Source organism: Lipotes vexillifer, unplaced genomic scaffold (assembly GCF_000442215.2).
Source record: "Lipotes vexillifer unplaced genomic scaffold, Lipotes_vexillifer_v1.1 scaffold43, whole genome shotgun sequence".
NCBI lineage: Eukaryota > Metazoa > Chordata > Mammalia > Artiodactyla > Lipotidae > Lipotes > Lipotes vexillifer.
In genome coordinates this window covers 3,564,276-3,577,969 of record NW_006770037.1, presented here as the reverse complement: position 1 = coordinate 3,577,969, position 13,694 = coordinate 3,564,276, and the positions used below count along the sequence as shown (strand labels likewise).

Sequence of the window (13,694 nt, the reverse complement as noted above, 5' to 3'; positions counted from 1 at the left end):
TCATTCAAGTACTTTTTTTTATTTTTTTATTTTTTATTTTTTTGCGGTACGTGGGCCTCTCACTGTTGGGGCCTCTCCCGTTGAGGAGCACAGGCTCCGGACGCGCAGGCTCAGTGGCCATGGCTCACGGGCCTAGCTGCTCTGCGGCATGTGGGATCTTCCCGGACCGGGGCATGAACCCGTGTCCCCTGCATCGGCAGGCGGGCTCTCAACCACTGTACCACCAGGGAAGCCCCATTCAAGTACTTTTTAAAAGTCTAATCATATTCTTAATTTTTAAAAGTCACAGACAGACATAATGATTACAGTTTCAAACATACAATAAGATAGTCATGTTTATCTAAAAATCAAGCCTGTCTTAATCAGTGTAAATTTTCAGAAAATTTAAGAATGGGAATACAGGGTACTCTGTCTTTATACAACATTTAACTAACTTTGAGTCTGTAGTTTTCGGATTATTATGCTCTGAATGATACGATGATGATAAAGAATTCCAAAAGCTTTTTATTATCTATAATGTGTAGAAAGGCCAGTTAAAATAAGAAGCTACATTGGATCGTTGCCCTTGAACAAAGAATATGTATCTTCCACGTTCAATAATCTCCTTCCAGGTTAGAAAATAAGAGGCTCAGTTAACTATGGTAACTCTGAGAAGAGAATCTTTGCAACTCAGCCAATCTTTGTCTGTTTGTTTCATTTCTTTATTCACTGAAAATAATGCTGTTGAAGAAATTTGGTTTTATAAAACACAGAAAATTCTGAAAAAGAGTTACAAGCCAAACATGCCATTGTTAGGAGCTAAGAAAAGAAGGATCATCTTAGGAATCAAGAAAAGACAGACCATCTTGAGTCATCAGAATATGAAGATTATCTTAAACTTATAAAAATGCCAAGCTAAAGGTGTTAGCAAGGAGAAAAAGTCTGGATGGTTTCTCCACATGTCAACACAAGTGTTTTCAGAGCCTACTTGATACCCCGTGGAGAACAAGCTTCTTACCAAATTTAGCTCTTCATTCTGTCTTACTGCTTCAGAATATGAATCATCAAGTTTTTTCTGCAATTCAGTCAACAGATCTTTCAGCTGCAATGAAGTTTAGAGTTTAAGATTGATTTCCTTATGATATCCCATGTCTGTATGCTACTTGGAATCTCTGCCAGAAACAACTTACACTGAAATATTTTATCACTGTTATAAATTTAACTTAAATTGAGAAGGTTGAAAAAAATTCTATTGTAAGTACCTCTCTGACTTCCGTAACATAGGTAGATCGTTCCATTTCTGCCTTCTCTAGCTCCATTTCCAAATGCTCTCGTTCTCTTCTCAGCTAGCAGTGCAACAAAGAAGGAAAAGTTAAGAGCCATATCTAAGAGGCTTCCCTACAATGAAAAGTTATGACACTTATGAATATAAAACTATACCATCTGAAACACTACTCAAGATATTCTTAAAGGCATAACAACCACATCCTAAGACAAAAGAAATCTTAAAACACAGCTTGTAAGACAATCCTTAACGCTAAAAAATGAGTCTGTAGGTTACAAGTCAAATGGTGAGATAACATACATTTTCAGTATCTTTATTTTCTCTTCTTAATCGCTCTAGCTCTTGCTCCGAAGATGTGAATGACAATTGCATCTGAAATGTGAAATAATTACATGACCAAGTTAAACACCAAGGATACAGAGGCCTTTCTATCTTGTAGAATTTTAATCAATTAGACACTTCAGAGGGTTTTTTTAAATGTATCTCACTTAAAGCCATAACTGAATTTTAAAAGATCTTAAAAATTAGAGTGTCACATTTAACTTGATTTAAACTGTGGTCAAAACCTACCCCATGTGCATGGTATTATATTAGGTCCAGTTAATTGTTAATTAACTGTAATTAACAATAATCAGCTGTACTTAATCCCCAAACGCATTAATATAGAATACAATCAGCAACCCTAGATTCTGCACAGGTCAGCCCAGGAAAACAAGTGAGCAAGAGATGGCACTCTTTACCACACCCAAGTACTACTATGCCATTCTATATGAGCATCCAAGATACCAGATTTTGGTATCTGTGGAGACTCCTGGAACTAATTCCTTGATGGATATGGAGGGACAACTGTAAACAGAAGAAAAACTAAGATTACATAATAATATTCAAGTCCCGTGAACAGAAGAAGGACTTACTTTTTCTTGAATACTATATCATGAGTCACATATCTGTGTTTTAAAACTTATTTTGAACACCAAATTCTTTGCCTTATGTTATCACATTGTGGTTCTTTAACTTCCAAAGCACTCTGCACTCTGTATCATTACTCTTTAGTCATACTCTAAACCAGTGAGTCTCAAGCGTCAGTGGGCATCAGAATCATTTGGGGGGCTCTTTAAAACACAGACTGCTTACCCCACAGCTTCACATTCAGTAAGCCTTGGGGGGGCCCAAACAATGTGTGTCTCTAACAAGTTCCCACGTGACGCTGACGCTGCTCGTCCAGGGCCTGCACTGTGAGAACCACTACTCTAAGCTTTTTTTTTTTAAAATCATTCACACATCCCTTTTACTTTTTTTCCCCTAAGCTCTTCGTTTTTAAGTACCTGTTTAATAGTCTTTTGTGATTCATCGACCTTAACTTTCCATTTATTCTCTTCTTGCTCCACACTTCTCTGTAGTTTCTGTAAAATTCCTTCCTATAAACAAAGTATAGTTGTTCTGAAAAATTCATGTTCTAATACCAAGATAAACTATTTAAGCAACTAAGTAATGTTAATAATTATTTTAAAATGTAGGTTAAAAATCATTTCCTACTGTTTCTGCAAGGACGGATTTGTATTTTTCACACTCTAGCTGTAACAATGTGTGCATTTCATCAGCTTCTTTCAACTTGTGCTCTAAAACCTGCAAACAATAAAATAAAGAAAAATTCTCTAGTTTAGTTTTACCAGAAAGTTTTGTGCTTCAAATATGTTTCAGTACTTAATGGTATATTATACAAACGGTTTCTGTTTTATTATTAATTACTACATTTCAACCTTCTTAAGTAACAATAAAGTTTAACTACCTTTTTGGTCATTTGATTTTCCTAATAAAACTCTTAGAGTCTGTTTAATACAAAACATATCACACGATTTTGTAATAAATAGGCTTGTCACTCTTTAGTGAGACAGTAAAATCAAAGCAGATCCACATGTGAAGTAAGGTCACAATGCCATGGGAAAGAGGGTTTTATTCATGCCACTTGAGAGACAAAAAAAGTTAATCTCCCAAATTTCAATAGTCAAGGATAAAAATACATCTAGGCTCTGAATACTCTTAAGTAATGTATTTGGGGATACATTAGCAAACCAGTCAGTTTCTACCTATCAACTGGTCTTTACTTTCTAAACCCAAGCTAAAAAGAGAGCAACAGACAGTTAAATATTCAGTTTTAGAAATGACTAAGATAACAGAGTTAAATGAGAAACATCAGCTTTGTACACAAATCAAACACAGGGAAGACTTAATAGCATTTCCACCAAAATGTACACAAAATGAAACCACCTTCTTATACTTTCTGAAAAGATCACTATTCTACTCATAATATAGCCTTTATCTTTCCCAAGCTTATAAAGACAAATTCTGATTTACTTCTTTTTTCTATGCTTCTTTAAAATATAAATACTTCACTTCATGAACTAACCTTAACCTCTTCTGAACCTGAAGTTCCAGCCACACATTCTTTTGCCCTCTTTTCAAATCCATGCAACCATTCACTATAACTCTGTGGAGAAGAAAAGTCAAAACAACCAATTTCAAAAAATACCTAAATGAAATAAGTAAAGTATTTTAAATAACCAAATTAGAAGATAATAAAAGAAATCTATATAGACAAATACCATCCTTCTGGAAATTTCAAAGAACAGAATTGTTACATAAGTTGTACGTGACCCAGCCTTGAAAATAAACACTAAAAATATGCCTACGTACTACCACAAAATCAAATCTAAATTTATTTACCCTGTCCTAGGATATATGCAACTGAATTCCGGACCTACAGGTAGAAGATCTGGGCTCAAACCAGCCTCTACCACTTACTAGTGCTATAGGACTAATAGATTCAATATTTAAGACAGAAAAAGCCTAAAATGAATAATTTTTTCAAACTTTTTTTCAGGTGAACCAGTTCTCAAAAACTGAGTTCATAAACTAAAAGTTCAATTGAGATACTGTAGTCAGAACCTGATTTCAGATTCTGTGAAGGTGCTCCAGGGATTGTGAAAATACTTCAAAATAAATATGTATTATGAAGCATTTTTTAAATCATAATGAGAGATAAGAATACACAAACATTTGTGTGTTTAAAACCAACAAAAACTCTATTTGTACTGAAAGGTCAGCTGATGCAAACACAAGGCATTATTATAGTTTTAGTCATTATTCCAAATTTCAGAATAAATTATTCTAGATTTTTGATGCTTCTTGTCTGAATTTTAAACTCTGATAAAGAGTATCTGTTAGATACTTTAAAGCAAATTTCCTCTTATTCCTCTTTTAAGTCTTTGGTTTGATTTAATTCAAGACAAAAAGAACACACATGAAATTTCTATTAATTGCCCTAATTAAAAGTTTTACTTATGTGGCTGAATCAGGATTCTCTATACTCTATCAAATAAAAAACAAAGAAAACCGGATGCTGAGATCACCCTATAGTACAATACCCCATAGTACATATTAGTCAAAAAAGCCTCTCCATTTAAAAACAAAATTACATTCTCACATCATAAATTTGAATGATGACAAAATGATACTATTAAAATCCTACTTAGCTCCAAATACTGGGATTCAATACAAATTAAATTCAGATTTAGATGCTTAAAGTATGTAAGCCTCTCTTCAATCCAGGTCATATAGTTTAGATCACTCCTCTGCTGATTTTCTTAGCAAAAAAGCAATAGAAAACAGTTTAAAAAAATTACTTCATGTATAAAAGCCCTTTTATATCTACTGACTATATTAATATTAAATTTAATTATTATCTTAAGGTAAATAGTTTATTATCCATCATATGTCTAAAAATTTAAAATGCTAGACCCTAGGTAGCACACAAAAAGCTTAACATATTTTTAAAATACAGACTATATGCAGAAGTATTCAACTTTTAACAAGTGGATGAACAAAAGCCAAATATCATCATTCATGTCTTATGGTGATTTATAAATATTTATAGTGTCAAAAAGGTTTGGTGGTTGAAGGTGGGTAGTATTGCTGTTAAGAATGAATTTGTTACATCAAAAAGAATTTTTAATTCTGGTGATCTTATACAATCTTTAGAGAAGAGAAACACAAATTATTAACTCTTCTGGCTCATAAAATACTGCCAAATAAATCCTGCAATTCTATTTCCACTAATAAAATATAAATTAGGAATAAAGAAATAAAAACGGCTTATGGCCACAAAGGAAAAAATATGAAGAGCAACCCTTTCTCCTAGGTTCAATGTAAGAACAGTACTAGAACTGACAATTTATTCATATTGCCCAGCACAGGTTATTTCATCAGCTCAACCCGTATCTACTAAGCTGATCAAACCTGAATATATCCTCAACAGTTACAACAGAAACAAAAGAATTTTTGCTTCTTGTGCAAGTTAGACGCAGACAATATGTAGATAAAACCGAAGAGAGCAAGCACCTAACTCAGACTGCACAGAGAACAGGCCATGACGTTTACTTACATCAAACCTGGCACCTACAGCCCTCTCCTTGAGAAATACCCTGATTCCAAGTTTGGGGCAGGAAGTATACACAATAAATCAGGAACAACTTGTCACACCACAAAGCAAAGAAGCTACCAAAGTTTAGCAGTGCTGTGTCAAAAGGATTTGGTAGCCAGCCTAAATAAGCTCCAACGGGCCAAAGGAGCAAAAGCAGACATGATGGACCTCCTAATGGAAGTACACAACACTGCCCATGAAGTAGTCTTACCCCTGAAGTGTTGAGCCTGAAATCTAATCAGGCCTCCACTGACTACCAATTTATGGGATACACAAAGGACAGAGGAACATACTGACATTACTGGGATGCAGTCAGCTAAATCCAGACTGGGAAACTGCATATGAAACCACTACATTTTAAAAAAAAAAAAAAAAAAAAGGGTGGGCAAGGCGGTGTGCTGACAAATAAAAGGGAACCTGTGGAATAAAGATGGTCCAAAAGACATCTTAAATCAATCATAGGTTGACCTTATTTGAGTCCTGACTAAAACAAACTACAATAAGTAGTTATTATTTCATTAAAATACATTATATGACAACTGAAAAAATCCAAATATTGACTAGATGTATGACATCAAGAATTTTTTTAAAATATAATAATAGTATTTTTTTAAAGGAATCCTTATCTTTTAGAAATATTTACAGATGAAATGCTCTGATGTTTGACTTCCTTCAAAATAACGGAGGAAGTACAGGGCTAGAAGTAAAACAAGACCGTGCATCAATGCATGCGATATACTGGTAATGGCTGAAGTGAGATACTGGTTTACCTGGCTCATTACGCTCCTCTCTCTGCTTCTGACTATACATACATACAACCTCCCACTAAAAGAGAAAAGGACCTGTGCCACCATTTTAGAAGACTATATGCACACTCACTGGCTTTCTCTGCCCTCAAGTATTCACTGTATTAATTCTCTGAACGGAGGGAACTTTTCTCTCCCATTTAAAACACATACAACCTCAAATAAAGCAAGTTGTTCTGTATCATCTTTAAGACTTTTGCTTGAAGAAGTTAACAGATGACCAAAATCTTAAGTTATGAAATAAAAATAGCCTGGTTCTTAGTATTAAATACATTTAAAAATGAAGTGTTCCTAAAACTAAGAAGGAATCACTTAAAATTAAGTTCTATTTTGAATAAAGCCATTAAGAACATTACTGATTTATTAACCACTACTGACTTAGGAAGAAATATTTCTTTCCCAAATATGATGTTTATGATCCTCTAAATAATATGTCTCATATGTAAATTTTATAGATTACAACAAAGTATCAACTAAAAAAACATAAATGTCATTGAACCAAGTTATTGATTGTTAACTACTCAAAACACCCTAGGTTAAAAATGAGAAAGACTGAGGGATCAAGTGCACCCTAAAACCAAGTGCAGAGTGCAAATGCTGCTTATTCACAACTTCCTTGAATAATGATAAAGACGTCATGTTTTAAAAAATAATAAATTAATCTTACCAAATTAGAAGGTACAGACACCTTTGGAAATAATTTTTTGAGAACTTCTTTAGCTTCTAACTCAACAGCTTCCACATGCTGTTGTCTTTCCTAAAGCAGAAGAAGAACCAAATCAAACTTACAAGATTACAGAATTAAAAAAAAAAAAAAAAACAGCTACAGTCTTTTAAGCTCTAAGGGAAAAAAAGACAATATTTTAAAAATTCTTATTACTGACAAATGTTCAAATTTCCCATTCTGAAATATCAAAATGCTTACATAAGAAAAAATCTGCAAAAGCACCCTAAGTAACAATGTCTTATATTAATCAAACTAAGGCAATATCTGACAATATGGACATTTTCCTTGCCATCAAGTGATACCCCTCCAGGAACAATTCAAAAAACAAACAAACAAAAACAAAAAAATAATTCCTACAGCTAAAACAAACTACATGCAAAAAATATGCATCTGGGTGACATAACTGAGGCTTATTAGGCTGGTAAATCTCTTTCCAAAAAATGCATCACTGATGGACCATGGAATTAAAATGGCAACTCTGATACTTCCAGTTTCAAGGTCAGGTGAAGCTATTTATGCTAAACAAAGGGGGGAAAAAAAGGAACCACCAAAATTTGACAGGTGTACATATGGGAAAAAGAGTAAAAGAGAAAAAAGAGGAAAAATTGATGGTGTACTACTTCACCAATGCCGTCAAGAAGACTAACTCTGGCATGTGTGTATGGACTCTGTCAGCTGTTAAATTTAAAGATAAGTACCACAAATGCATGTCTAGATTTGGTGATTTTAAATCCAAGTCTAATGGGTATCAATTATTAACTCAAAAGCATTGTTTGTCAAAATTAGGGTAATGACTTGATCACACGAAAAAAAATCGAATATTCAAACTATCTCTACAAGATTAAAAAACAAAAAAAGACATATATAAAAATGCACATCTAAACCAAGCCAAGAAAATCATCTCAAAACACTGGTGAAGTTCCATTGGTGACAAGAAGGCAAGCAAGCTAGCAAGATCTCAACTCTATCTTCCCCCACCATTTAAATCAATCCTTCCAATCTATTATGGATTTAAGATGCACACGCTTCAATTTAAGAAAATCTAATAACATGAAAATCTAAAGTTACACAATAAGAAGCTAGAGATTAATCATATTCTGTACACACAAAAAGCTGTTACTTTATTCGGATTAATGGCAGGATTTTAAAAATGGATGTTTTAATGGAGTATTTTCAATAACTCAGTAAAGTCCACTATTTTTCAGGGATACATCCACCTAACTTCATAAAATAAGGTACACTCATTTAAGGAAAATGATTAACTGCTAATTCAGAAACAATGAAGAGCTCATTTTTATCATCTGACCATAGGAGTGGTAGAGCAATCTCTAAAGAAAATCAGGAAAAGAGACACTGTGGAACAGAAACTTTTTTGAAAATTCCCCAAGGGAAAAAGAATCTAACTAAAGGAAACAGGTGTCTAACTTGTAACTAAGAAGCACAAGGATGTACTAGCAATTTTAGGTAAAAAGTTTTCATTTGACATAGTAGTTTGGTTGTGGATAGCAATTTCTATTCCACTTTAATATTGAAAACTGCATTATTATAATTTCCTTACTATCTTTACCTAAGTGTAACATGTGTGAAGTACCTTTCATGTGAACCTGTCATTAATAGTAGGTCCTCAAGAACATTTACTCCTTACAGCACAACCTGTAGTCAGGGGTCAATCAACATCATTTTATACCTATGCTATCTGAGGACTGTCTAAATTCCATTAAAATAGAGAAGGAGTATAAAGTCTATGCTCTGTAGATCATCAGCCATGCGAGAAGCCATCATGCACTTGGTGATTAGTTCTGAAATATAGATAAATTCTTATATTCACCACCAAACACATGATGAAACAAATTCTAGCTTTCTTTTGGCATAATATGCAAGAATGCCTATGACAGGTGGCACATAACTTCTTGTAGGAATGGCATGATATTAAGAGTTTAGCACTTTCTAGATAACCAGCCTCATTAACAAAATAAGGCTAAAAGGTAGCTCTTAACAGTGAAAAACAAAGTTATAGAAACAATCAGAAACTATACAGAACCCCCATTGCTGACAGGGCTGACTGCAACCACTGACAATGAAACAATAACGTCCTACCTAGCCTAGATTTTTCTACTCTCTGGCCTAGATTTCTCTGGTTCCGATATCTGCCAGATATCTCAAATTAAGGTTTTAGTGAAAATTAGGGCCTGATGAATAAGTATATAAGTAAATACAAATCCATTTACACTAAAGGAAATATAACTACAAACATGATTGATAAAAAAATTTATTAAAATTCTATTCTGCTTTAAAAAAAAGTCCTTCAAATATCACTAAGACTTACATTTAAAATTCAGCATATTACCTTAGCACACAAAATACTTACAGAATGCTGAATTGAATAACATAATGAACTTTAACCCATATATGAAATTCAATAATTCTGTTCCACATTTACTCTTGGCAGGAATTTTCAAAGTGCTTGACTGAACTGGCCCACTTATTTCTCTCAAACTTTAAAAACAACTTCTCAATTACAATTCATTAGAAATCTTTAAATCCATGGAACAACTTGAACTCAGGGAGAATATCCTTAATCGTTTTTAAGACAGAGGGGGATATACGTTTCAGGAGCACTTTACATACTCTGGTCAAGAGGATTATCCCTTACATTAATATTCCATACTAAACATAAAATGTGCATCATTACTGTCCAGATACTTCAAAACCTAAAGTTTAATTTTAATTCCATCTCTTCTAAGGAAGCATCCCCAATAACACACCCAGAATTGATCCTGTCCTTGTACTTCTGAAGACTTTTATCATTTTCCACCTTGTCTGAGTCATCTTGGTGTGCCTCAAAGAACCTAGGAGAGTCCACTGTGCATCACAGGTGCATTCTAGGTACTCAAATGTGTCTGTTAATTCAGTTAGATTTTTTTGGGCTCAGGGTTTTCACCAAGTTCTCTTAATCAACCCAAGAGGTACACTCTGTCTAACAAGAGCTTACATGGGTAGCAAAGGCTTCCTGAGACTCATCAGCTTAAAGCAGTAATCACCAAAGCTCAAACAATCAAGTAATCACAACAAACAGCATGCCCAAAATTAAAGCATCAAGGAATAGATGAAAAAAAGCAGAGATGACAGAGGTGATAAATGTGGATGATAAGGAGATTTTATATTTAAATTGCAGTAAAATTAAATGCTTTAGTCTGATTTTAAGACAAAGCTGCAGATTTTCTCTGTTCAGTGGATTGTTTCTAGGAGTTAGCATTACAACCTTGGAAGTCTTGTTCACTTTGTCCTGCAGCATTTTTTCAGTTGATGCCAATGCTTCCATTGCTTCCCAGTTTTTCTCCCGAAGGTCCTAATCATTTTTAGAAAGAATGATTTCAGTTTATCCATTATTGAAAGATTTTTGCTTTTTGCTTCATCAGTATTTTGCACTGCATTTAACTGCTGCTTACTGCAAAATTATTTCAATGGGAAAATATGTATATTAGCAAAAAAATAAAAAGCAATGTTTAGAAGTTTGAATGAGAAAACAAAGATGCCCACTTCCCATGTTTTAGTATACACACCAAATATGCCAGCTGTAAAGTAATTACTATGCACATATAACAAGGAAGAAAAAGCATTCAAAAGTAAACACAGAAACCAAGATTACAAATATAATTTCAGGTACATCGAATATTAGAGGATTAAGGACAGAACAAATACACAAGTATTACAAAAAGCTTTATATGTGATTTTTAAACAGGACCCAGTATCACTCATGGGACTTTCCACTGAAGCATAACATTTTTTTCTCTAAATATGTTTTATTGATTTAACACATTTCAAGTCTATCTAGGAATGACATAGGAATTCACTGTATTTCTCTATCTTTCTTGGCATGGTCAAATGTGCATACCAAAAAGCAACCTGACAGGAACTGTATGAGCTACTTGATCAAGGCAAACGAGGAGGCTAGAAAGAGAAACAGAGGGCTTTGGAAACTGAGTTCTGAAAGATCTATTTTAACAGCATTTCATTAGCAAATACTAATAAGGACAATCTGCTATATTTCAGCCTTTCTTCAGATTTAGACATCTAAACAGATTAAAAACAAAAACTAAAAAGCCAATAATCACCATCTATTGCATGCTTACTTATGTGCCCAACACTGTACTTGGCACGTCACAAAAATTTTCATTAGTCTTCATAACAACCCTAAGAGGTAATTATTCCCATTTTATAGATGGCAAAACCACAGCTCAGGTAGGTTAATAAATGTGACCAAGTGTACACAGCAAATGCGGGGGCAGAATTAGAATGGACTGACGTTGCAGTCTGCTGGCCTCCAGTGTCCTGGCTCTTTTCACACACTTCAGTTCAGTGCCTCCAGCACTGCTGCTGCTGAGGCATTAGACTGGCATTACCATACCTTCCTTATCTCAGAATCCCGATAATAAAACACAGTTAAGATGGTAACAGTAATACTGGCAAATTGAGCTTAGGTTTTCTGGGCAAGCAATGCTATTAGTAATGTTACACAAACACACAAAGGGCAATTCACATACCTAATTTTGACAAACTCAGAGGAGCAGAAACATGTCAACTTGTTAAATTAACAAATTAACGCAAACTTTGAAAAATTAGCTTTCATTAGAAAATACCCACTTAGATTTCAATAACATTTCTGACCTTGCTCAAGTCTTAACAATGATACTTTTGTGTGCAAAAATTCCTCATCTAACAAGAACGCTTGCATTCTACTTAAAGGTGTCATCCTCTGGTCAGAGAGAATTTAAGAAACTCATCTAAATTTACTACTTGTCAATATTTCACTATCCCTTCCATTCTAACCTAAATGTATTCAGGTTTTGAGCCCTCTAATATGCTTAATTACCAAAATTTGAAACACCTCTCAATTTAAAAAGGGAGGTGCCAGAAGACTTTGAAAGACATTTAATTACTGAAAATACTAGGTTTGAATACTGGCATTATTTTCAGTTTACAAAAAGGCTAGCGCAATCAAAATAAGAACAAAAACCTTTAATTTTAAGATACTGAGCTGAAAGAATAATTTTTCCAGATAAAAGTTTAACAGAAAGTCAACTATAGTTTAAAAAAAAATCTGTAGCTGTAATAATTGTAATGTCAACATTTAAAATGATATTCAGACATGTACAAAATGGACTTTTCATTTATTCATTAAAAAAATCCACTCTCTAATAAAGTGGTTTCCCCAATAATCCTCTCATAAAACCTACACATAAAACAGTACTTTCCTACAAAGATTAAGAAATCTAAAGTAAAAGTTGATTAAAAAAATTCTTAACCATGATATTTCAGTGAAATAATAATAATAAAAAGCTTTATTCTGATAAAAATTTGCTTACATTGTTTTTCTTCCTCTGGTGTTCAACAGCATCCTTCAAAGAAACTAACTCATTCTGGAGACCAGTTATTTCTTTCTCTCTTTCTGAAATTCTAAATCAGAACATGAATATATATAACAATATTTTAGGTAAACAGTGAACATATTATTTGTTACTACAATAAAAACAGCCAAGTAGATGATGCTTTGAAAAATGCATTAACCTAATAGGCAAACTCTTTAAGCTTAACCAGTTACCACAGAAAGCCTATCCATGAATTCCTATTTTCAGAAATAAACTTTCAAATAAATTTTTACAATATGATATACTGACACTTATGCTAAAGAGAAATCATCCCCTAAGAAACAGTTCATGAATACGTTGAACAGCTGTAGTTGTAGTCACTTCTATTTTTATCTAGGGCAGTGAAGTAGCTATTTTCAGAGGAGTAAAAACTGATGTAGACACATTCCCTTAAATATTTTTTTTTCCCCAGAAGGTAATGAAATCAATTAAGACTTAAAGTGGCTAACCCACAATAAAAGCATGATATTAACATGAGGTAGGTGTTCTCTTTTCATTTTCAAAACAGTCTTGGGGGCTTCCCTGGTGGCGCAGTGGTTGAGAGTCCGCCTACCGACGCAGGGGACACGGGTTTGTGCCCCGGTCCGGGAGGATCCCACGTGCCGCGGAACGGCTGGGCCCGTGAGCCATGGCTGCTGAGACTGCGCGTCCGGAGCCTGTGCTCCGCAACGGGAGAGGCCACAACAGTGAGAGGCCCGCGTACCATTTAAAAAAAAAAAAAAAAAAAACAGTCTTGGGATTCATGTTTTTCTGGTTCTATCAAATGAGTTATTTACTTCCTAGAAATGCAGAAAGAAATGGCAAAGAGTCACAATTTGATTCTGTAATAGCTGAGAGGAGGCCTGGGTAGAAAATTAAAGTACAAATCGCTCTTCCCTAAGAATAAGGCTCGATATAAGGGGTTGGCAAACTAGGGTTCAAGGCATGACCCACAGTCTGATTTTGTATGGCCCTTGAGCCAAGAGCTGATTTTATGTTTATAAAGAAT

At 34.1% G+C, this 13,694-nt stretch overlaps 1 protein-coding gene across 6 annotated transcripts in view; it reads right to left on the bottom strand.

The window, feature by feature from the left end:
• KTN1 (kinectin 1) overlaps window positions 1-13,694 on the bottom strand; it is an 83,276-nt gene that overhangs the window by 15,710 nt on the left and 53,872 nt on the right. For 2 of the 6 annotated variants that reach the window (XM_007445987.1, XM_007445988.1), the window contains exons 31-39: window positions 12,644-12,734; window positions 10,540-10,626; window positions 7,218-7,307; window positions 3,672-3,752; window positions 2,801-2,890; window positions 2,590-2,682; window positions 1,565-1,636; window positions 1,242-1,325; window positions 998-1,081 (exon numbers count right to left, since the gene is read on the bottom strand). In XM_007445987.1, coding sequence (XP_007446049.1) covers window positions 998-1,081; window positions 1,242-1,325; window positions 1,565-1,636; window positions 2,590-2,682; window positions 2,801-2,890; window positions 3,672-3,752; window positions 7,218-7,307; window positions 10,540-10,626; window positions 12,644-12,734 — 772 coding nt within the window. The remainder of the gene's footprint in view (window positions 1-997; window positions 1,082-1,241; window positions 1,326-1,564; window positions 1,637-2,589; window positions 2,683-2,800; window positions 2,891-3,671; window positions 3,753-7,217; window positions 7,308-10,539; window positions 10,627-12,643; window positions 12,735-13,694) is intronic. The other 4 variants (XM_007445989.1, XM_007445990.1, XM_007445992.1 and 1 more) reach the window with 3 other exon arrangements.